The sequence below is a fragment of the Bombus terrestris genome, chromosome 17 (genome assembly GCF_910591885.1).
Source record: "Bombus terrestris chromosome 17, iyBomTerr1.2, whole genome shotgun sequence".
NCBI classification, from domain to species: Eukaryota; Metazoa; Arthropoda; class Insecta; order Hymenoptera; family Apidae; genus Bombus; species Bombus terrestris.
This window is the reverse complement of record NC_063285.1, coordinates 1915315-1941434: the sequence shown is the minus strand read 5'-3', so window position 1 is coordinate 1941434 and position 26120 is coordinate 1915315. Positions and strand designations below refer to the sequence as shown.

Here is a 26120-nt window from a genome sequence, read left to right as displayed (position 1 = left end):
ACGGAGGTATACTCCGTATATACGGAGGTACGAAGATATACTCAGAAAAATACAAATCAAGAATAGCAACACACATAAACCGGCTAGCTGCGGAAACATACAAAATCATAAATATGGACAGAAGACTAAAAAGGAAGCACCCAGCAGACCTTATAAAGGACATAACCTAAGAAACACGAGGATGGTACCCCGCTGGGGGTAGTCACCAACATGCTAATTTAACCGTTAAAAAATTCCACCAAATGTCCAAATTGGACAAATTGTGAATTTTAATAAATAAATAAAAAAAAAACTTGACTCGCTACTTTTTAAGTATACGCGTACCTATATGACGGAACTTCACAATCCATTGTTTGGGAAACGAAGCCAGGAAAAATGTTATATATCTGTATGCACGTCTAAAAAAATACCATTTATCCTCATAAATACATGTATGTTTTCTTAAATATTTTGTCTATTGGATAACATGAAATAACAAAGCTGATTACTTCAGCCAACGCTCATACCGCGTTGAGAGTACTCGTTCTCGTCCGATCACGAAAGTCAAGCAGCGCTAGGCACGGTTAGTACTTAGATGGGTGACCGCTTGGGAACTCCGTGTGGTGTTGGCTCTTTTTACTTTTGTTAACACTTAGCCAACCAAACCATCAGGTCTTCCCTCTGTGAAGAACATCACTGAGTGACCGAACGGGGAGATCTCCCTTTTTGACTCTAGCAACGCATTCCCTTTTTTGTTGTTGTTGTTATTATCAGTTATTGTTTACTTATCCAGTTACCTAGAATTGTTCCCAATTAATTGCGACTCTTCTTCTGCTTTTATAAAGTGCAATATGTAGTAAAATACACCAATTTAGTGGTCTTAAAATTAATTAAAAAATTACACTATCAGTTATGACTAAATAAAGTTGAAGTCGAACGATACCACACTGTAAAAAAAAATATTAAAATGCATTATGAATTTTTAACTTCACGTTCAAGTCGTGTCATTTATCATTGGTCATCTTTAATGTTTTTAATTTTACCTATATCTTTTTATACTTTTAATTTGATGTTTTGTATAAACAATATGTGAAATCATTACCGTAAAATATAATTGACCACTTAAATAATTTTTAGACTTTTCTGTTTTTCAAATATTAGTCCTGCTTACTTAGAAAACTGCACATTGTTTTGGTTTTGCGGCCTGTTACGTAGATGATTAGGTCATCTGCGAAGGCTATGAAGCGTTTATGGGTGGATGTATTGAGATTAAATAGATTTAGTAAGTCGCTATTGTAAATACAGAAAAGTAACGGAGAATTTACTATTCCTTGTTGTAGACTATTTTCTATGGAGAATTCTTTGCTTAATGCGTGTAAGCCGTCGGTCATTACGAATGTTTTGTTTGTTATCATATTCCAGACTATTTTAATTAAGTATTGCGAGAAGTTTTTCTTGATCATTTTGTATATAAGACCTGGGATCCAGACTGTGTCGAAGGCTTTTTCAAGGTCTATTAAACAGGCGGCTACTCGTTGCCTTGCGTTTAACGCTCAGCAGATGTCCGAGGTCAATTTATTTATTGCGTGGATTGTGGAGTGTTTGTACTGGATGCCGAATTGATTTTCTGGGATTACCTTATTTTTGCGCAGAAGGAGGCTTATAGGTCGTAGGTTTGCAGGCGATGAGCCGTATTTATCTTTTTTTGTAATGCCATCGAAGCCGGAGGATTTTTTGTTGCTTAGTTTGGAGAAGATTATTTTTAGTTGGTTGTAATTTGTAGTTTGTTTCTGGTTCTGATTGTTTGGGGCTATCCGAGATGTTTTCATTTGAGAATGAGCAGACTATTTTATTTAGCGCTATGTCTTGTTCTATTTTATTTTTGAGTTTGTTTGTTTTGGCGATGATAATTCTGTTTAATTGTTCTCGACCCATGTGATCGTTTTGCGTAGGTGTTTTGGAAAAGTGGGTGCCAATAATGTCTACTTTTTCCGTTGTTTTGGATATTATGAAGTTATCCTCGGTGTCTTTGTTGATGTTGCGTATCGCTATACCTGCTTCTTGGACGAGGGAGGCTTTTTCTGGGGGCAGTTTGAGAGGCGGGATGGAGTTTTGTTGTTTTGGTCTGAAAATTTGACTTATATGCGGGAACATGCTGGCAGAGTCGTTTTTGGAGATATTTTTCATTTTGTTTATCCAGTATTGATTTATAGAGTTTGTAAATTCTTGTTTCGTTTGCGATTTTATTTTGTATAGTAGGTACTTTAGAAATTCTAAATCTTCTCTTTTGTCGTAAGAATAGTTGTATTTTATATTGTTTAATTTGGATAGTATGTAGGTTTTGTCTCGTTGTAGTTTTTATATTTTATTGTTGATATAGGGTTCGCAAAAATTATTTTCTTTTTATCCTTTAGTGATCTTGTCACTTTTCTGAATGTGTCTAGGGTGTTGGTTTGCACTTTCACCTGATTTATTTTTGTTTGTTTAATGGTGTAGTTTTCTTTCCCTGCTGTGTTGTTTAGCAGTTCAATGAGGAGGGGGTCTATTATTTTCGCACCTACCAGGTATGTAAATATGAAACCGGAATTTTTGTATAGAAAATACACGTTTATTGTATGAAAATGATTAAAAATATTTTATTCGAAGTATTGCCCATCGCTAGCTATACATTTTTCCCACCTGTCTGGCAATTGGTGGATGCCACGCCAAAAAAAAATTTTTATTTTGAGGCAAACCAGTCATCGAGCCATTTTCGTACATCTTTGTAAGAAATGAAGTGCTGGTCAGAAAGTGCGTGTCCCATCGATGCAAATAAATAGTAATCGGACGGAGCCAAGTCTGGTGAGTAAGCCGCGTGCGAAAGTATTTCCCAACTGAACGCATCAATCGTTTCTTTGACCGGTTTTGCTGTATGTGATGGTGCATTATCATGAAGCAAAATTACTTTGTGTTGCCTTTGTAGATTCGAGCTATCGCGGGGAGACGCGGTCGTTAGAATACGCGTCAACGGCAGTCGTATATTCCCGTTACGATTAGAATAATCGACACCACGAATAGTTCGATTCCCGTATTTCGGTTAGGATAATCGGGGTAGTTGTTGCGGTATAACACTGGGAGTCACGGAGTTATAATAATGTATATTTCCAACAGTTAGTCTACACGATTGAATAGATATAAACAATTAACAACTTTATCGCACGCAAATAATATAGATGTGTACAATATAGAGCAAGGCTCTTACAATTGAATTCAGTCTCTTAGTGGACGTAGCACGGTATGATACTAAATAGAATAAGCGAATGTTTGGCAATGTCGCGGACCGACTTGAATTACGCTCCGTTGGCGTTCTGTTCAGGTTAGACGTTAGGCGTTAGAATTTTGACTCCTTGGTCGCTCTTGCGTTCAGGCGGAAGAAAGTTCGGTGTGGGTGTGCCTTTTGCATGACGAACGCGGATTCGTTGTTCACACTTTTCGTTAAGGAGTTCGCTGTCGAGTGCCGAAGCGTGCAGACGTGTCTCTAGTGCCCAGTGAAGTTCGAAAGTAACACGGGTCACCCAACCGTCGAAAGTGAACACAACGTGCTCCTATCTTCCCAAGTGTTTCCTATCTGCCAGAGAGAAGAAAAGCCTACGCACCTAACCCCAACCCGATCCCTGCCGCATAGCCTCATGACTAGTTATTCATATTGAAATAGCTAGCTCGATGATGGCCCAACAATCACGACCAGGCTCGCCTGTGCAAACCCATTACTACCCCGCGCTACTCCCCCCGTGGCAGAAATTCAGCAGATCCCCCCGTGCCAACGACGCCAATAAGGCGAAAAAACGCAAAACCGAACCATCAGACACAAACTCGAACGAACAGCCATCAACGCAAATTAACACCCACAACAGGTTCGCAATTTTGGAATCCACAAACGACGCCATGGAAACCGCAGGCTCGCCACCTAACCACCACGCACAGAGAAGCCCTCCTCCCCCACCAATATTTATTAATGATGTCATCGACATCCAGACAATGACCAAGTCCTTAGAGAGAGATATCTCCAAGGAGGACTACAACCTGAAGATAACCAACAACCAGGTAAAAATCCTGCCGACGAATCCAGAAGCCTACAGGAAGCTCACCAAGACACTTAGGGCCCTGAACGCCAATTTCCACACCTACCAACTCAAAGAAGAAAGACCTTTTCGGGTGGTGCAACGAAACATCCACCACTCCGCAGACATCGACGAACTAAAAATAGAACTATCGAAACTCGGCCACGAAGTCACCAATATCAGCAACATAAGGCATAGAGTCACAAAAGACCCGCTATCCCTATTTTTCACCGATTTAAAACAGAAACCCAACAACAAGGAAATCTACAATATCAGCCGCCTAATGAACGCCATCGTAAAATTCGAACCACCGCAAACCAAAAAGGAGATAGTGCAATGCAAAAGGTGCCAAAGATACGGGCACACGCAGAAATACTGCAACCATACCTTCCGCTGCGTCAAATGTGCAGGTACACACCCCACCGACCAGTGCAGGAAATCACCGGAAACCCCAGCGAAGTGCATCCACTGTCAAGGTGACCATCCTGCCAACTACAAAGGCTGCTCAGCCTACAAAACACTGTACTCAAACAAGTACCCCAGAGCAAAAGAGGTAACCTACCAAACACCCAGCCCGCCGAAATTCACTATTACTCCAATCCCCTCAACCAATCAAACACCCAGTCCTACCAAATTCACCATTCCCTCAACCTCCTATGCCCAAGCGGTACAAGGCACTCAAAATATACCAAATAGCCACAGGGACCTTCCTCAAAGTAGTACCCCCAACTCACCTAACACAGACAACGTCTCCAGGCTTGAAAATCTAATAGAGAAACAATCAGAGCAAATAAATAATTTGCTATCGCTACTAACACTCATCATGGATAAATTAATACGCCCCGACGCAAAATAAAACCAAGACGCATAGCTCTGTGGAATGCCAACGGTCTAGCGCAACACAAATTTGAACTAGAACTCTTCCTAAAACACCAGCAAATCGACGTAATGCTCGTATCGGAAACCCACTTCACCGACAAAAACTACCTGAACATAAACGGATACAAGTTCTAGCCTCACGACTAGTTATTCATATTGAATTAGCTAGATCGACGATGGCCCAATCATACCAAACCGATTCTACGGAGCTTAGTTACAACAACGCCGCTTTTCCTCCCCCGTGACAAAGGGGCAATACACCTCTCTTTGCAAACGATCCTCTTGCGAAAAAACGCAAACTCGAAGCTAGCAGGACCAATGTCAACAAAAGGCAAACCAACCCGCCAGCCAGCCAAGTGACCACCCACAACAGGTTCGCGATACTGGAGGCTGAAGTCGCTATGGATACAACCACAGAAGTAAATACACAACCTACACAAAAAAACCCCTCCACCGCCAATCTTCATCGATGATGTCATTGACATTCAATCAATGACAAAGACAATCCAAAAAGCAATCGACAAGAACGAATATAAATTGAAAATCAGCAACAACAGCGTAAAAGTCCTGCCGGCCAACCCAGACGCATACAGAAAATTAACGAAGTTGTTAAAAACTCTGAATGCCAACTTCCACACATACCAACTCAAGCAAGAAAGACCATTTCGATTAGTGCTACGCAATATCCACCACTCAGTCGACCTAGACGATCTAAAGTTCGAACTTCAAAAGCTTGGCCATGAGGTAACCAACATCAGCAACATAAGACATAGAGTCACAAAAAATCCACTATCGCTATTTTTCATAGATATAAAACAAAAAGAAAATAACAAAGAAATCTACAACGTCAACCGGCTGATGAACTCCATAGTTAAGTTGGAACCACCTCTTGCAAAGAAAGAGATAGTACAATGCAAAAAGTGCCAAATGCACGGCCACACGCAGAAATACTGCAATCATAATTTCCGGTGCGTAAAATTAGCAGGTAGTCACCTCACTGACCAATGCGCTAAATCCCCAGAAACCCCCGCGAAGTGCATCCACTGTCAGGGAGAGCATCCTGCGAACTACAAAGGATGCTCAGCCTATAAACTCTACATAATACTAAGTATCCAAAGCTGAGACCCAAGGAGATAACCATACAAGAACCAAGACCCCCAAAACTCACCACACCATCAATATCCTATGCTCAGGCAACACAAGGAAACATAAACAACTCGAAAACCCACAGTAAACACTCAGAAAATAGTGTTCCCATCTCACAAAACACAGACAACTTCACCAGACTCGAAAAACTTATCGAGAAGCAATCTGAGTAAATTTACAACTTGCTGTCACTACTCACACTCTTCATGGACAAATTTATACGCACAGAAGCAAAATAAAACCAATGCGAATAGCTCTGTGGAACGCCAACGGTCTAGCTCAGCACAAATTTCTACTAGAACTATTCTTAAAGCAACAGCAAATCGACGTAATGCTCATATCTGAAACCCACTTCACCGACAAAAACTACCTCAAAATACACGGCTACAACTTCTACCACACCCAACACCCCAGTGGAAAGGCACACGGCGGTACCGGAATCATCATCAAATCCAGCATTAAGCATTACGATCTTCCATCATTCCAGAAAGACTACCTTTAAGCCACAAGCGTAGCAATAGAAGACCGCCATGGTACAATCACCACCTCAGCAGTATACTGCCCTCCCAGACACTCGATTGCTAAAGAGAACTTCGACAGCCTCTTTGATGCCCTAGGCAATAGATTCTTTGGTGGAGGAGACTATAACGCCAAACATACCCAATGGGGCAGCAGACTTGTCACATCAAGAGGCAAAAACCTCCTGCATAGCATAACCACCAACAATCTCAACTACCTCATCACATATGAACCCACATATTGGCCCACTGACACTAACAAAATTCCTGATTTACTTGACTTCTTCATAACAAAAAATATCTCGCCTAGATATATCTCGCCAAACTGACTAACTGCGGAAACGATCAGCACTTTAAATATGGAGAGAAGGCTAAAAACGAACCTCCCAACAGATCTCACGAAGGATATAACCTAGCAAACGCGAGGATGGTACCCCGCTGGGGGTAGCCACCAACATGTTAATATAACTATTAAAAAATTCTACCAAATTTCCAGGTTAGACAAATTGTGAATATAAAGAAATGAATAAAAAACCAACCTACATCAGGCGATCGAAAATCCACCACAAACAACAAACTCAGCTCCGCGCTCAAACCAAAACTTAACCTCAACCGATAACACCACTCAACTAAACATCATAAACGTCATCGAAGACTTTAAAAAAAGTATACTCAAAACATTAAACGAACAACAAATACAATTAAATGAAATGAAAAGATCGTTATCAACGCACGAAGAACGAATCGACGCCATCTTTAACACTATCCATAGTATAGATGACGAATAACCAAAATCCATTAAACCAACAATTACAGCAAAAAACATCGGTTTAACTTAAAACATCTGAAAATAATTGCAATAAATGCCAACTCTCTAATTTCAAACTAAAACCAAAAAAGATACAGTATGCTAACCCTAATAAATAAAGAAACCCCCGACATCGTACTTATCTCAGAAGCAACATTGAACAAAAGACACAAAGTACACATCAAAAACTATTCTATGTTAAGACGCGACAGGCCGAACGCTAGCCAAGGAGGAGGAATGGCAATCCTCATAAAAAAATCCACTGTTTCAACCGTTCGTGGAGAGACGCGATCGCGAGATGACGCGTCAACGAGAGTTGTAAATTGTCGTTACGATTAAACAATTGACGCCACGAACTGATTGATCCCCTATTTCTATTACGAGAATAGAAGTGATTGGAATGAGTGCATACGGAAAACTACACTTGATTTGTTAATAAAGTTTAATAATAAATAAAGAAGCAACAATTTCAGTTCAAAATTGAAAAGATATAGAATGGATTCGGAAATACAAATAATTCCCTTTATTTAGCACACAACTGTTATACATATATCTTATACTCTTAAGACCTCAAAATCCTACACGCACGCACGCTTGTTGTCAACCGACTCTTCCAGATACTTCTAACGACTGCTCTTGTCTTTTGTCTTGTCTAAAATGAGAAAGAAATTTAAAGGAGAGAAGAATGCTTTATTTTTTTCCTCGTTTATACACTTCTGAACTCTAGCCGTGCCCGTTCGAGATTGAGGCTCTTACAATATTTTTTACTTTCGGTGACATCTGTTTCTTCTTTTGTTTTTCATCCTTCATCATCCCCACCACCCTGCAGGCGCACGCGACCGCTGCCACGCTTCCAGAACATTCGGTGGAAGGACCGTTAGGACACAGATGAACCCTCAGGCACTCCGGCAATATACATTGTCGCCAAGGTCGCCATGTGTAATGTTCAAGTATCGGCTGTCTGGAGAATGTTTAGAAGTGGTCGCCTTAGGTGACGTCAGGGCAAAAGAGTTTGGGGTTACACTCCCCCCTCCTTAGAATGAACTTAGTCCTCGAAGTTCCTTTTCCTCTTTAAGATAGATGGGTGAAATTTTGCCTTGGGTGTTTCCAGGTCGAAGGTTACTTGTGAATCGTTGCTGGTGCTGGGCACAGGTAGAATCGGGGTGAATATGTTGATAGGTGCCGGGTTGATTGGCATCGGAGCGCTGGTTGGTGGATTGTTATTTGTCGTGTTTCGCTTGATTTTACAACAGAATAAATGAAAACACAATTTCGGTATTCCTATTTTGTTGAGAAAGTATAAGCATATGAGAGCAATGGATAAATATCCTATAATTTGTAATATAGATATTCCCCGTGATCCAACTTGATCGATTCTATGAGCAAAAGTTAGTTGATTCGTTTGATCTTCGATTCCATCCAGAGTGTTTTTGTATCCGTAATTATCGTTAATAAGTTTTGGAGTTTTCTCTAGTTTATTTAGTAAAATAATCCAGTCTGAATCATTAGCTACATTGACTGTTTTGATTTTAATCTCGTAAGAAATTTCCTTGCTACTACCACTGATTCTCATATGGTTATTCTTGTACAATATGTCTACGGTTTTATTAGTTTGTAACAAAGATGGTTTCTCTAGTCTAACAATTCAATGTGTCTTTTCTTCGAAAATGCTCAGATCTATTGGTTTTTCTGGTATAGCTATAAAATGATTCTCAGCGTTTAATGGGATAAAAGTTATATCTTCAATGTTATAAACTACTACCTTACAGAATTTGACAGTGTTTTCTGCGCTTAAGATTTCAGAGTTACAATCGTGCTTCACTCGACGGTCATGAATCGGCTGAGTTTGTTTGCAAATGTAAAAGTCAGATATAGAACGGCATTGCTTATCCAAGTAGTTTTGATCGACATTGATGTAATTTAGTCCTGACGTTAAAAATATCGGATGAACTACTAAAGGTGCTAAAAACACTTTGTTCGTGAGAGATGGTATGGGATATATTTGCTCTATATCCCATTCCATGTCCATAACTGTTGGTACAGAAATTACAAAGAAAACTTTGTTTCGTCGAGTAAACAATGTGAGTTCTGAGATATCTAAAATATTTTGGAAATTCTCTTCCTTTGGTATAAAAGCGTTTCCTACTGTTTTGCTACCTAGTACTTGGGCGTAATTGTTAATAAAAGTTCCGGGATCAATAATCTGTGGGCTTATTATTCCTTGTTTTCCTAATTGAATATTTCGTCGATTTGGAAATGTAAGTCAGAGAGTGAGCTTTCTAGAGCTATGACTTTTATTAAGGTGATCTCGTTTTTGTTAAGCGTTTTAAGTTCGTTTGTTACACCTGTGTCTACTTGTTTCAGTCGCTGGATGACGTCGTTATTTAAAATTCGTTTAATCAAAGCTGTCTGGTTGGCTACTATGGTTTTTAGGCTGTTACCTTCTTCAAAGAGTTTGTCTATATTTTTGTTGATTATATCTAGATCGTTCGCGGCTAGGGTTCCAAAAAGAGTTTTACTAATAGATCCGATAGCGTCTACTAGTCCTCGTCTACTTCTGAGATGAATGTGAGCTAAGGATCGTAATTCGATGCTAAGTGTTCTGACGTTATTTAATTTTGCTTGTAAAGAGCGTATTTCTGGTAATATGTTACAGTCCTTTCGTGTCTCGCAATGATTCCTAACTTCGGTTACTCCCTTTTCAATATATCTTACTTGTTCCAATACAGCACTAATATCTAGTCCTATAATAACATTTATGTATTCGCTATAAAGATATGCTTTGGATATTTTCTCATGAAATATTCCATTATTGTCAATAGGAGTTATTGTTAATCCGTTAAGGGTGGTAAAGCCGACGGCAAGGGTGATCGTCCTGAAAAATAAGGTTTTATTCTGTTACCGTGGATTTTCTTAACTCGATCTCTAATGAGAATCTCATAATACGGTGTCTTGACTGATTTAATAACGTAGGGTCCTAACCATTCGTCGTCCAATTTATCCGACTTATGATCGTTGTGAAGGAGTATACGATCTCCTTCCTTAAATAAGGTTTGAGTTCTAATGATTTTCCTTGTCTGATCTCTCATGTACCTCTTTCTACTTTGTTCAAGAGTGTTCTTCGCTATCATTCTATATTTTTGCAATTGTTTTTGCCATAGTGCAAACATTTCTTCGTAGGTGTAATTGAAAGTTCGGGATACGGAAGACGGGAGGTTGGCTTTTCTTCCAAATGTTAGTTCGAAGGGTGAAAATCCAGTTGCATCGTGTATCGCGGTATTATACCCTAGGCAAATAAAGTCTAATACCTGATCTCATTCTTTATTAGAATCGTGTAGGCTCGTGCGAATCATGTCTTTTACTGTGGCGTGTGTTCGTTCTAAGGATCCGTTAGATTGAGGATGAAAACTAGTGGTCTTTATATGTTTGATTTTAAATGCTTCCTCGAATTTTTCCATTAGTTCGCTAATAAAGTTTTGTCCCTGGTCTGTTAGTATCGTTTTGGGTGCTGAGAAGATGTAAATGTAGTGGTGTAGTAGTGCATCGATAATCGATTCGGTTCGTTGTGTTTTCAGTGGTACTAAAACGAGATATTTCGTTAGGTCATCGTGAATCGAAAGAATGTATTGATTTCCACGTGTGGTTTTGGGCATCGGACCAATTAGATCTATGGCTATCTTTTCGTTTGGTTCTACTGGTGTCTGAGGAATTACGGGTTGTTCCTTGGGTCTGATTCTAACTAGCTTTTGTCGTTGACAAGCTTCGCAATTTTTTATAAAATCTTCTATCCTTTCCATGAGGCGTGGGATTTTGAATTGGTCTTTGATTTTACTATATGTCTTTTGAATACCCAAGTGTCCACTAATGTCGTTATGGTTTTCGCGTATAATGTCTAGAGCTTGTTCGTCAGTTATGGTTTGTATTGGTTCGTATGCAAAAGTTATTTCTTCAATTTGGTCATTAATAAACATGAGTGTTACTTTGATCCTAGCTTTTTCGGTTTCGGTAAAACTATTGTCTCCTATCCCAATTTTCTTGTGTTTCTTGGTTAGTTCAAAAATTTTTCGAATCCAAGTATCTTTGTCGAATGGACCTAATGTTTCTCTATTTAATTGATAGAAGGTGTGATCGTTTGGCGTGATTTTAAGTCGTCTCGGGGGTGTCGCGTCTTCTGACCATGCGTTAAAGTGTTCTACAATATTTTCGGAGTTTGCAGGTGTGTCTGGGACTGATTTGTCGGTAATTTGGTAAATTTTTCTGGAAAGTGCGTCGGCTGCTGTGTTCTCTTTACCTTTACAATACTGAATATCGTACTCGTATTCTTCGAGTTTAAGTCTCCATCTAATCAAACGCGAGGAAGGGTCTTTGCAATTTTTGAGCCAAGTGAGTGCTTGGTGATCGGTTCGAATAACGAATCGTCTTCCTAACAGGTATTGCCTGAGTCTCTTAACTGCCCATACGATAACTAATAATTCCTTTTCTGTGGTAGAATAATTTTTCTCTGGGGGGTTGAGTGTCCGTGATATGTAACAACAAGGATGTCCGTCTTGTGATAAGATTGCGCCTATTCCTTCATTGGAAGCGTCTGTGGTGAGTGTGAATGTTTTCGTGTAGTCTGGGTATGCTAAAACTGGGGCTGAGCATAGCTTTTCTTTTAGTGTGTCAAAGCTTGTCTGTTGCGTTTCTGTCCATCTAAAAGGATTGTCTTTCTTTGTGAGATCTGTTAATGGTTTGGCGAGTTTGGAAAAGTTTTTAATGAATTTTCTGTAGTATCCAGCTAATCAGAGAAATGAATTTACGTCTGCTGGTGTTTTGGGAATCTTAATGTCTTTAACTGCGGAGATCTTTTTAGGATTTGGCTTTATGCCCTCGTGTGTTATGACATGTCCTAAGTATTCTAATTCAGGTTTTAGAAACTCGCATTTATCGGGTTGGATTTTTAGTCCTAACTCTTTTAATCTTTGCAATACTATAGCAAGGTTTTCATTGTGTTGTTGAATTGTACTACCGAATATTATTATGTCGTCAAGGTATACAAAGCAATATTTGTTCAATAATCCTCGTAACGCGGTATCCATCATGCGTTGGAAGGTGGCTGGGGCGTTTTTTAAACCGAATGGCATGCGATTATAGTGAAAGTGTCCCTGAGGTGTGCTAAAGGCTGTATATTTCTTTGAGTCGGGGTCCATAGGTATTTGATGGAATCCCGAAGATAAATCTAGAGCAGAGAAGAATTTGGCGTTGCCTAATTGTGATAGAATGTCGTCGATTGTCGGTAGTGGGTAGGCGTCTTGATCGGTAAGTTCATTTAATTTTCGAAATTCGATAACTATACGCCATTTCTGTTTGCCTGATGCGTCTGATTTCTTGGGTACTACCCATACTGGACTGTTGTAAGGAGAATCTGATTCTTCAATGATATTTTTATCTAACATTTTTTTCATTTGTTTTTCAATTTCTGCTTTATGGGCTTCGGGAGGTCGGTACGATTTGGTATTGACGATTTTGTTTTCGCGTAGGGTAATAGTGTGTTTTGTTAGGTTAGTACAAGGTAGGGTATCGGATTCTAGGTCAACCACGTCTATGTAATGTAGGAGGATCTTTTCGATAGGAATACGAAGTTTGTCTTCAATATAGTCTAGTCTAATTATTTGTTTCATTTTAGCAATTTTATCGAGATCGTGTTCATAAGAAAGATCATTAGTGATTATAGTTGGTTGCTCACCAGTATTGCAGAAACATACTCTCGTCGGAACTTTATCCAGATAAATTGTTTCGATTTTGGTTTGCCCTGGGAGAATGGTTTTCGGCGCCTGGAAAAATATTTCGTTCCCGTTTAATTGTATTGATTCGTTGTTAATTCGATATGAGTAGTTAGAGAGCATAGGTAAACCAATTATTCCGTCTTCTATTAAAGGAAAATCGTCTGGCACAACGTGAAATGTGTTCATGATGTTAAAGAATTGAAAGTCTACTGTTTCGTCAGTTTGGTATTTGTCATTGCCCATATAAAATGTTTTAGCTACTGTCTTTTTAGGTTTAAATATGGCACTTGATCTTTTAACTAAATTTATTCCTGCACCGGTATCGATTAAATATCGTTTGATTTCTGTTCCCGATCGAACTCCAATGGATAGAAGTTTTCCTGTTGTTGCGTGTACTCGTACGACGTCTCTCGAGGTTCTGGTAGCGCTGTTTCCTCTTCTCGTCCCGCATTCTCCATGTTTATATTGTAGCTGCGCGGTGGCGGAAGATTTCGCTGGCTGGCCGGTTGAAAATTTCGGCAGTAATTTGCGGTATGTCCTATTTGGTTGCACTTAAAACACTTCATTCTTCCTCCGTTGTTTATTTGAGTGCTTGTCGGCAGGCGATTGAGCGTAGTCATCGGACCGCTCCTAAGTGGGGGTTTGCGTTGTGACGATGCATTCCCTCGGGCGAATGAGTGAGCTCTTATTTGCTGCCTGCACTGATTTCCGCGGTTTCGCTCAATTTCTCCGATTAATAGTTCTGCTTCGAACGCGGCATCTTGTGCTTCTTGTAAGGTGCGCGGTTTCATGCTTGATGTTCTGATTTCTATCTCAGGTTTTAAATTTAGTATGAACGTTTTGGTTGCGCGTTCGTTCTCTAGGTCTATCGCGACTGCTCGTCGAATAGGATCGCGAATTTCGTGTTGCAATGCGTATATAAGTTCATTAAGACCTTGTCGAAATCTTTTGACGTATCCGTGTACTGATTCGTTGAAACTTTGCCGAGTTCTTTGTAATTTATCGCGCGCACCGTTTGAAGTTACGCTAATCGATACGAACTTCCTCAGATTTTCGAATAAGGCGCCGTACGTCTCGATAACCGAATGTCTAATGCCTCTTTCGGCTTCGCCGACAATGCGTTTGGTTAGAATTAATTTCAATAAAGCACGCTTTTCCTTACATTCCGATTTAGCTTCGCTTACCTGCTTGATGAATCCCTCCACTCCAATGTCATCTTGACCGTTGAGGACTGGGATGAACTCGATGCTGGTTTTCGCGTCGAACATATGTCGTTCGTACGAGGCTGATTCTTCTTCCTCATCCTCGGAGTTCGCTGGGTCGGAGGTTTCTGGAGTTTCTTTGATCCGAACGCGTTCTTCCGGAGATTTCACTATACGGGTGTCCCGAGTAGTGCTTCTGCTGGCAGAACTAGTATCGTCTGTCATAATTGAGTTGATCTCAGACGTATCTACGGAGGATTGTACTCCTAGCTTGAGTTCGGCCACAGTGTTCCCTATTAATTCCATTTCCTTGATCCGTTGAGTGCTTTCATCGCGGATTAGTTTATACAAATCATTTATAACTGCCTTATGTTCTTCGTGCTGGCGCTGCATCATATCCAAAATTGCCCGCAGGTTTGGATCACCGCTAGTCGAAGCGACAGGTGTAACTTTCTTATCGTCCCTTTTGTCCATTTCAGAGTAATAGATCGTCGGAGTCTGACGTTATCGAATGCAATCGATCGATCCTTTTAGAGGAAATGGTTCTACTTACTAATAAAACCGTTTTTCGTAGTCCAGGTTGCTTGATACACCTTTGGTCAGATGTCCCGTAGGCCAAAACCGTAATCTTGTTTTATCCAACGTTGATGTATCCTGGCAGGATCGCCAAAATGTCACGTAAAATGAGAAAGAAATTTAAAGGAGAGAAGAAAACTTTATTTTTTCCTCGTTTATACACTTCTGAACTCTAGCCGTGCCCGTTCGAGACTGAGGCTCTTACAATATTTTTTACTTTCGGTGACATCTGTTTCTTCTTTTGTTTTTCATCCTTCATCATCCCCACCACCCTGCAGGCGCACGCGACCGCTGCCACGCTTCCAGAACATTCGGTGGAAGGACCGTTAGGACACAGATGAACCCTCAGGCACTCCGGCAATATACATTGTCGCCAAGGTCGCCATGTGTAATGTTCAAGTATCGGCTGTCTGGAGAATGTTTAGAAGTGGTCGCCTAAGGTGACATCAGGGCAAAAGAGTTTGGGGTTATAATAGACATGGCACGTTGCTTGTTAGCGGAAGCGAAAGTACATAAAAGGTACTGGCCGAAAATAGTTTGTACAGCGGTATACTTGAAAAATCGAATACTGGTAAATACTATAGAGAGAAAGATACCTTTTGAAATATTCTTCGGGAGAAAACCAAGTGTTGAAAATCTACATCTATATGGAAGTGAAGTTTTTGTAAGAAGATCAGAACAAAAAAGAGTTTTGTGGCGGCGCACGAGCACGGAACTTTCCAACGGCTTCGCGACACAAAGCGCTATATCTTCAAAGCGTAAGGCCGACGCGCCTAATGTGTCATCGATATTCCTATGGTTCTTCCGCCGAATGTTTGGAAGAATGCACGCGCGGCAACCGCCGCGGTACATCTAATAAACGCGTGTGTACTAGGGATATCGAAGGGCAACTAAGAAAAGAATCCGTTCGGTTTCGAACAAGGAGTCATTCTGCCTCCAGCCGCGAAGTGCGAAAGGTTCAGTATCATAGCGACGCAAACACAAACCGAGACACGCGATTATAAACTCTCGATGGTTAATCGTTAAGTGTGAATCGTATGAATTGTTGACTCGTTGATTGTTATAAGTAATAAACTTTTTGTTGAACATCGGAGTATTCCTTCTGCACCTATCACGACATACCACCTCAGTTTCTAAATGGGATAAGAAGGCAGACATGGGAATTTTGTTAAGATATAGTGAAGTAGGTTACAGAGTGTTATTAGGTGGGAAAATAACAGTAGCTAGACGTGTAGAGGTCATAGAAACAGACACAAAATGTGTCGGTTTTATGGAGAATTCATTCGATAAAGATAACGATGACATTGAGGATAATGATTTATTGGTAAGCGTGAATAAGGAAGAGTTAGAAAGTAGGGAAGATGAAAATGATAACAGTCCTGGAAGCTTAAACATCCGTAGGAGATCTACACGTAATAAGAGAAATCCAGTAAGGTATCCAGAAAAAGAAAACATTAGTGAAATCCATGCAAATTATTGTAGAGTAGATATCCCTTGTACATTTGAGGAGGCGATTTGTTGTGAAAATAGCGAAGATTGGAAACAAGCTATGGATAAGGAAATAGAATGTCTTTATAAGAATAAAACTTGAAAATTGGTAGAAAGGATAAAAGGCAAAGAAGTATTAGATGTAAAATGGGTTTATACGAGAAAATCAGATGACAGGTCTAAGGCTAGATTAGTGGTAAGAGGATTCCAACAAAGAAACGTAGCCGATGACATATATTCCTCAGTAGCGAGTAATCAGACTTTTAAGATATTGCTATCATATTGTTGTCAAAATGGATTAATTATTGAGCAAATGGATATAGAAACTGCTTTTTTAAATGGTGAAGTAACCTCGGAGATATATGTAAATTAACCAAAGGGATATACGGACGGAACGAATAGAGTTTGTAAACTATCGAAAGCGCTTTAAGAGTTAAAAGAAAGTCCAAGGGACTGGTATGAGTGTTTTGATAGGTATGTGACGAGATTAGGTTTTAAGAAGAATAACATAGAGTTGTGTCTATATACACGTGGAGAGGGAGAAAATGTTGTTTATTTGTTAATGTATGTAGACGATTTGCTAATTTGTAGTAAAAACAAAAGGAAGATACAAAGTGTAAAGAAGTTATTAACTAATAGATTTGAAATGAAAGATTTAGGTGAAGTCAAAGAATATCTCGGAATAAATATAGAGTATGATTATTTCAAAAATGAAATGAGATTAAGCCAAAAGAAATACATTGAATCATTAGCAAACAAATATAAGTTACAAAATGGCAAATTGTACTGTACACCTATGGAGACCAAGCTAGAAATTGAAAAAGCTGAGATAAATAGAGAGGATATTGGATACAAAAATTTAATTGGCACATTGTTGTATATTAGTGTAAATACCAGACCCGATATAAGTTGTAGTGTGAATTATTTGAGTAGATTTCAAGATTATTGTAATGAGATACATTTTAAATATGCTTTGCGAATATTGAAATATTTGTACCGGACTAGAGATTTAAGATTAGATTATAAAAGGAATGAAAAATGTGAAACGATAGATTGTTATGTGGACGCTGATTGGGCAGGAGATCATTTAGATAGGAAATCGACTCTGGATATGTAATTAGATTGTATGGAAATGTAATCGGTTGGAAGTCTAAAAAACAAAGGTGTGTGACAAAAGCCTCGACCTATGCAGAGTATGTAGCTCTACCGGAAGCGGCGAATGAATTAATGTCTATTAGGGAAATTATGAAAATCATCAATGTAAATTTAGACGATAACCCTGTACAAATTTATGAGGATAACTCTGAAGTGGTAAGTATAGCAAAGCATGGAAATTTTACAAAAAATTCTAAACACATTAAAGTTCATTATCACTATGTTCACGAGTGCTTAAAGGAGAACAAGATAAACATACTTAAAGTAAGTACAGACGAAAATACTGCGGATATTTTTACGAAGGCACTGTGTAGAGAGAAATTCGAAAGGTTTAGGTCATGGATGAATGTAAACTAAGAGAAATGTAAATAGAGCAATAAGTGTTAAAGTTTCTGTTACATAATTTCTCAAAGCATGTAAATACGATTAAGTGTACAGTATAAATGTAAGGAGGCGTGTTAGGAACATGATACATTTACACTGTACATGTGAATGTGTGTGTAAGCGTCGAAGAGCGTCCAGGCCTTAGTTGGGACAAAAGACAATAGTAAGTCGTTAGAAGTATCTGGAAGAATTGGTTGACAACAAGCGTGCGTGCGAGTAGGATTTCGAGGTCTAAGATATATGTATAACTGTTGTGTGCTAAATAAAGGAAATTATTTGTATTTCCGAATCCCTTCTATATCTTTACAGTACTCAAGGAAACAACTGGTGTGAGGAAGACGAGGGCAGGGCACATCTTGATTGAAATTAATAATAAGGTACCGGCGCACGAGGTTGCAGTGAAACTGAAGACGGCCATGAAGAAGGACATGGAAATATCAAGTAGGGAGACATTGAGATAAAAAATATAGATCCCATTGCTACCAGGGAGGAGCTGACCGAGGACACCGAGCTGGACATCAAGGAGGAAATATGAATTCAGATAAAATCGCTGAGAACCCAGCAGGCGATGGTGGTAGCTCCAGTGAATAGCATTCCACGTGAGAAATCCACCATCAGGATTAGGACAGGATTGACAATAGCAACAGCCAGAGTTATCCCGAATGTCCTCAGATGCTATAGATGTCACATGCTGGGGCATAATGTGTACGGTACTGAGTACAAGGAGGGAGCTATGTCGGAGGTGTGACGATAGGGATCACGCTATAAACGGCTGCAGCAAAGAGCCAAGATGTGCGATCTGCGCGGCAGAGAGAAGAGACAACCTGAGACATATAACAGGATCACTGGCATGTCCAGCGGTGAAGGATACGATGAGAGGAGGAAATAGACTTAGAAGATAATAATCCTAATTTAAAGTTTGAATAGGTGTAGGTTGGCCCAAGAGCTAATGTATCAGTATGTCTGCAAAACTAAAGTCGACGTGGTCCTTATCACTGAGCTTTATCAACAGAAGGCTTACTGGTGTAACGATAACAAAGGTGATGCATCGTTGTGGGTGATCCTGTTCAGAGGAAAACATCCAGATGAAAGTACTGTGACAACCAGCAACGGACTAGTGAGCATTACTGTTAACGACGTGCATTGCTTTCGGGGTATTATTCCCCCAATGTCAAACCAGAAGAATTTTACGAATACTTAAGGGAAATGGAGAACATCATCCAGACAAACAGGAAGAGTTATCCCTCAGTGATGATCGCCGGCGATTTTAACACGAAGACTACTGCGTGGGGCGGCTAGAGAACTGATCGCTGGGAGACGAATCCAATGAATATGTTGGTAAAGAATGGTATCGTACCCATCAATATGAGGGAAAGCTATGCGTTCCGTAGGAACGGGAGAACGAGTTTCATCGATGTGATCAGTACGGATTGAAGACTGGCCAAGAAATACGTGAGAGAGAAAATAGCAAATGTGTGGATAGCGTCAGACCATACGTATGTCCTGCATGATTTTAAAACGAGAAAGACGAGGCGTAACCGAAAAAATTTTAGGTATACTTCGAAGGATGCCGATTTAAATAAAGTTATTTTAAAATTTTACGAAATCTAGTAAACCTCAGTGAAAGGATACCTGCGATATGGAAGGTGACGAAGGTGGTACCTATCCGGAAACCGGGTAGGGACCCCATAATACTATCGTTGTACCGGTCGATCAGTATGTTGCCAACACTTAGTAAAGTCTAGGAACATGCCTTCAAGAATTTGACCAAGGAAAAGCTGGGGCTCGACCCCTTCCATATAAACCAGTTTGGATTTTGCAAGAGGAAGAACACGGTGGACGCGCTGCGCCGGGTAGTTGAATTGGCGGACAGCTTCAGAAGAAAAAAACGGATATGTGTGCTTGCAGCGGTGGATATTAAGAATGTGTTCAATGCTCTTACTGGAATAAGATTCTGCTGGAGGCTGAAGCGAGAGGGATGCCCCGGAAGCTTTTATGTCTTCTAGGTAGCTACCTGAAAGACAGGAAGATTGTAATCCGTAACAGCGGAGGGACGGTGAAGAGGAAAGTTTACCCGGGTGTCCTACAGGGTTCTATATTAGGTTCCCTGTTATGGAATCTTTTATACGAAGGCCTCCTGAAGGAGCTTCAGGATATCCCTCGTTTGAATGCGGTCGCCTTTGCCGACGAACTGGCACTGATACTTGACATAACTAGCCAAGAGGAGATCGGAGTAAGCTTGGGCAATGAATGTAGTGACACTGTGATGTGCTGACAATAGATTAGTGATAGCACACGAAAAGACGGAGGTAATCCTGCCCACCGGGAAACATAATCCCAATGTCATGGACATTTAGATTGAGAGTCATCCAGTGAGAACCAAGAAAGGGATCAGATACCTTGGGGTGCAGTTGCATAATTGCAGGAGGTTCGGAGCTCACTTTGACAAAGTCCGTGGCAAGGCGGATTTATTCATGGAGGCGCTGAGGATGTTGCTAGCTAACGTTAACGGGTCCACTGTCTCAGTCAGGAAACTTTACTATGGAATATGGGAGACAGTGGTGCTTTATGCTGTTGATCAGGAAAAACAGAAACATCTTCCAGGAGGCAGCATTCGTAAAATCGTCTACGGCCTACAGCACTGCATCGCATGCAGTGCCGTGCGTATTGACGGGCACAATGCCGATTTACTACAAAGCGGAACTCCGGGCCGAGATGTATGAAGTAAAGAAGAATTACCAACAAGAACATTATGAGAGTCGGTCTAGCGTAGGAATTGCTTCAAATTTCGTGGAAAGGATGAAGGCAGTGAAAGAACGTATAGACGACAAGTGGAGGAAGAATGGAGCACTTATAGAAATGACAATTGGACGAAGAAATTAATAGGGGACGCTTGTACTTTCAAGAAGTGCAAAAGAAATATTGATCATTGGACGATGCAACTATTGGCCGGATACGAGATATTGAACGTGTATCATAGGGCTATCAGCAAAGAGGTTCATTCTAGATGCTGGGATGCGACACAGAAGGAGACGACACGGAGCATGCGTTGTGACACTGTCCTAGGTGGATCCTCGGCAGAACCAAATTGGGGAGCTATGTCGGCACGCTATTGACGACGGAAAATATTATTGAAGAGGTAATCATGATGACAACTGGAGTTACTTATTATTATACATTACTTATTATTATTATATATTATTATATTATTATTATTATTATTATATTATATTATATATTATACATACTTATTATTACTAAAATGAAGTCACTTGCGGTCGACCCTGACGTGAAGGGGTGGGACACTTCCCCTGACGGGAAGTTCGAACTAAAAGAACCTAATGTGAAATCCGAGTGCCACTGAGAAGAACGGCGTAGATAAACTCCATGACGTGTCATTATTTATTGATTATTTATGGAGGAAAGGACTAAAGGAAACATTAATACTTTGTACTCGAAAATTCCATGAGGTGATTAAAAAAAGAAGCTATGGTCAAGACATGTAGCTAAACTATGGAAAGAAAGAGAACAAAGCTAAAGGCTAAAAACATTATATACTGGTGGACACGGGAGATTGAGATGGGTGGGAAAGAACTGATCAAGAAAAGGTATATTTTAAAAACTTTGAAATAGAGAAGTAGACTACACCTAGAAGAGATTCGTAGTGCTGGGAGAAGGAATGGCTAAAAATGAGCGGAAATGACATGATGTACTCGGTTAAACTCCGACCTAGCCAGGAAGTTAAAAAGCTCGAAAGTAACCTTAGGTTATGCGCGCGCTCATCATCACGATACCCGAGGAGGAGAGAGTGGAGAACGGCGAATTGGAAATTGTACAATTACCCTCATCTCCCGGGGATCCCTGACGCCTAACCAACAAGAATTTGGTACTATTTCGCATTCTTTCTAGGGTGTGCAATTTCTATATATATTTGCAAATATTTGCATATTTTCAAAAAGAGGGAAATTCTCAACTGCCCTAAGCAATGTGCAATACACACTCAGAAGGAAAGGTAAAGAAGTACGGGGGTTTCTGTGAAAGTATTGGACGGGCAGGTATACGGTTGTATTAAATACATTATAATTTGTTAAAAATCACCCTGATCCCTCCGTCAAATTCCTATAACAATAACAACGGTGGCATCAGAAAATATTAATCGAGTAAACAAATTAAATAACAAAATGTTTCCAGGAATTCCTTGAAATCCTACCATCATGTATTTGTATTTGAGTATTTTGCGTATCTATGGTGAAGTGAATCAGCTAATTTTAACACATAAGACTCGTTGAATTTGTCAGAAATGAGTAAGGTAAATGAAGGTAACATGGAATAATTGTCGTTAGTTATCATTTCTTAAATAAAATACATTACCAGGAACGAGTGTCTTGAGCAATTTATCCAGTTTTTTGCATAATTCTATTTTCTCGATGAGAAGATCTTTTTCTACTGCTGCTAATCCTCCAGTTTGTTGTCCAATCAATTGAGCCAGAGCAATCGTTACATCAATGTTGTAAAAATGATTTGGGTGGAGAGTACTTTCGTAACGACGATTTATAAATTCTTTACATGCAATAATGTCATTTTTCTTCATGGTTGAAAGGTATATACCAATATTTTCTAATATTTTTTCAATTTCCGCATAAGGAACAATTGATTCACAAATTTTGCATATATAATCCTGTTCCTGTTCAAAAAAAGTTTTTGGTAACATGTATCCTGGACAATTCCTGGAAAGAAGCAAACAGATAAAATCATTCTTGTATACAAATAATTTGAAAAATAATGTTTCCCAACTTTTCGTAGTATTTTTGTGTTAAAGAGAAAGTGTTTAAGACTTTAAGAGCTCATAATACTTTTCAAGAGAGTGTGTAATTATCATAGATTCTGAAAGCAACTCTTTTGCTGTAAAATTAATTTTTTTTATTTACAAGTGTCTGACATTGTACGTCAGCCACTTCGCAACATATTCCAAATAAGCCACAGCATAGATTTAGTTTAAAAGTACTATAACGTTGCCACTCTCATTCCTGGACCATCAATATAAAAATGACTACTTTATGTTATTTTTATTTTTATTTAGAAAAAATTGTATTTTAGTTTAAATTATGTATTTTTCTTTAAGATTAAATCAGGATTATTATTAATATAAGCTCGCGTTTGTTTTTTACATTTTTTTTATAAAAAATTAGCAACAAAATATATTCGAGGCCAGACACTGCGCATCCACGTGAGTGCACCACATAATCACGACTATCAAGCATAAATAGGGGGCTGGTAGTTCGATTCAGTTCCTTGATTAGTGGCTTCAAGAACCGACTTAGAGACTAGATCTTTGAGAAACCAAGAGACTCATAATCGGTTGATTCGCTTCAAGTTTAATGAGCTCGCGAAGAGCTTAATCACCTAGAATTTGCCTGATCCGGTTTTATCTGTCTGTGTAGAGCTCTCAAGATCAACTTGATTAAATTAGCTAACGAAGGAACACTTTTGGTTTAAGGACACACTCTGGGATAAATCTAATGTTGATTTAAGGTTGAGTTAAGATTCGTTCCACGTCTAATGATCTAGCGAGGAGCGGAGCTTCTTAGTAGCGATGTTGTTCAATAAAACTTACTGGATTTACTGAGTTTGAGCTTTATTTACAAAGCCTGTCGCACATGCGCAGTCAGTTTAATTAATAAGATAGATTTTAGGCATCTCAATTATCGTACATATTGAAAACGTTTCAGAATATTATAAACTTCCGTATTCAAACTTTCAATATTATATCATTATCATTCAAATACTTGTCATTTCAGTTTATTATATTAGTATTGTTGTATTTATTGTATCACTATTATTATTCATATTATTTTCATTGAATAAATCTCTGTTTAAAGATCTTAACTTGTGAATTTCTACTCTAAACGCGCCACACGAACATTATTTCCACTCTTACTCCACTCTTACGCCACTGATGCTAACCGTTCTTTTATCAATAACAGGTGCCATAACCTCTGAGAGCGCTTCTTCAAGATTGTCGTTATAATATTTATTAATGCCAACAAAAATTATTTCACAGCAATCTAGACGAAGAAGCTTCGAAGTATGATTGAATCGCGAATTACAAGCTCTTTTGGATAGTAGAATTTCCATTATTCGAATTTATGGAGGAAATTAATGGAGTGACGACTGCTTGAATGAGGGAATTTGTGGATGGTAGAACACGCGTGTTTTATTATCATTATCGTTCCACTTTTCAAAAAGAATAATTCAAGAACAATTACAAAAAATACAATATAATATAAATTTTTAAAATCATTTATAGATTTCATATTTTTTTTTTACTGCTATGTCAAATAAATTTGTTAATAGCTTGAGCTGCGTTGAATCATCCTATTTATACCTGAAGACAGTGGTTTCCAACGTGGAAGGCGCGGAGTATTGCCAGGGGAGGCGGCAACATTTTTTAATAAAACATTAATTTTCATACCATAATATCTACAAATAAATAAAACTTCATATTGTAAAGCACGTATATGTTATAACAAAATTTTATTATTATTCTGTTAATTGTAGTTTTCAACTTTTTTTTATTATTTAAAACGTGTTTATATTATTATATCTGTTAAAAAAGTAAAAGGTAGGGAGGCGCGGAAAGAAATCTTTTTTTAGGAGAAGCATAGTAGCATAAAGGTTGGAAACCGCTGTCTCAAGACACTTAAGTCCATTAATGTCATGCTGGCCCCAAACGTCTTAGGAATCGTCGAGGAGGACGCGTGGGATCAGTGGCGATCCCAGCTGTACAACGAGAGAGGCGAACATCGAGACGCGGAGGCGGTCCTTCCAAACTGGGAAACATGGAGAAGCTGCCGCGACCTCCCGCTCACCTATAGGATGATCCAGGTGCTCACGGGACACGACGTATTCGGCGAGTAACTGAGGAAAATCAAACAGGAGAGACGGACACCTATCACCACTGCGGGGAGGGCAGGGACACGGCGCAGCACACGCTGAAGCTTTGTCCGGCATGGAAGCTGTCCCGCTACACCCTGTGACACGTCATAGGTAAAAGATTGATCCCCCTCGGCGATTTACAAGCGATGCTGAGCGGGCCACAGGAATACGAGGCTGCCCGCCTCTTTTGCGAGCGAGTTATGCTCGCAAAGGAACGAGCAGAAAGGGAGAGAAAGAAAAACTCACACCCTTGTAGGATAACGCGATAGAGGGGGATGGCGGTCAGGCGGTCTGGAGCCGCTTCATCGTCGTCTCAACGGACCACGACTAAAAGGGGGGATAGCGCTAGGGACAATGCCCCCCCCTCTAACACCAAATTCAACAGTCGGAGAATCATTAAAACTGGCTCGAACAAGAGGACGGGGGAAAGGGGTACAACTGAAGACAATTCATAAGAGGTTCCTGGAGCACTCCTATCATACGCGTAGGATGGGCATCGTGGAGTTTTAGTCGGTAAGAGTTCGACATTACTCTGCTGTTATCGATTATTAGCAACAGCGGAGTGTCCATGAGGATTTCTCCACGTACAAGAAAAGAAGGTCCATTAACGGTTCATAAACGTTTCGAAATAAGAAGACTTTATTATGTCTGAAGATCACTTTCTTGTGGACTTCTGAACGCGTTCTACCTCAACACTAAAGTAATAGAAATATATGAAATTATAGAAGGACATACTTAGAAATATTGTGTAATTAATGATACGTTTGGGTGGTGGAACGTCTCAATAATAAATTATTCTGATAATAGGTCTTCAGATACTGGAAGTCTCACTATATTGACTTTTACCGGGAAAAGATACAAAAGTCACGCGCAGCTCGAACTCATAGCTTATTATTTGGCTTTTTACGTTTTATATTTAAATCAAAATTCGTCTGTGACTCCTGCATTAGATAGAATGGAGGTTATCAATCCGTTAGGAAGATACTTTCGTTTAGGTAAGAATCTGATGGAGGAATAAAAGATTTGTTGGATCCTCATGTCGGAAGTTGGTGAAAATACGGAAAAATTCAATAAAACAGTCGTCGCAGAACCGGAAAAAATATTAATTCATCTAGTACATCGATGGAAGACGTTTACAGGTAGATGGGAATAACCGATTTTTCTACTAGATACCATTCCGAAAA

General features: G+C 39.5%; 2 protein-coding genes and 1 non-coding gene across 9 annotated transcripts in view; 2 read left to right on the top strand and 1 right to left on the bottom strand.

The window, feature by feature from the left end:
* LOC125384634 (GDP-D-glucose phosphorylase 1-like) overlaps positions 1-26120 on the top strand; it is a 231422-nt gene that overhangs the window by 133212 nt on the left and 72090 nt on the right. The window lies entirely within an intron of this gene.
* On the top strand, positions 493-611 carry LOC125386847. Its single transcript, XR_007227286.1, has one exon. It is a non-coding gene; the product is annotated as a 5S ribosomal RNA (ribosomal RNA).
* Positions 22340-26120, bottom strand: part of LOC125386762 — a 44283-nt gene continuing 40502 nt past the window's right edge. The window contains exon 3 of the mRNA XM_048413892.1: positions 22340-22727. Coding sequence (XP_048269849.1) covers positions 22340-22727 — 388 coding nt within the window. The remainder of the gene's footprint in view (positions 22728-26120) is intronic.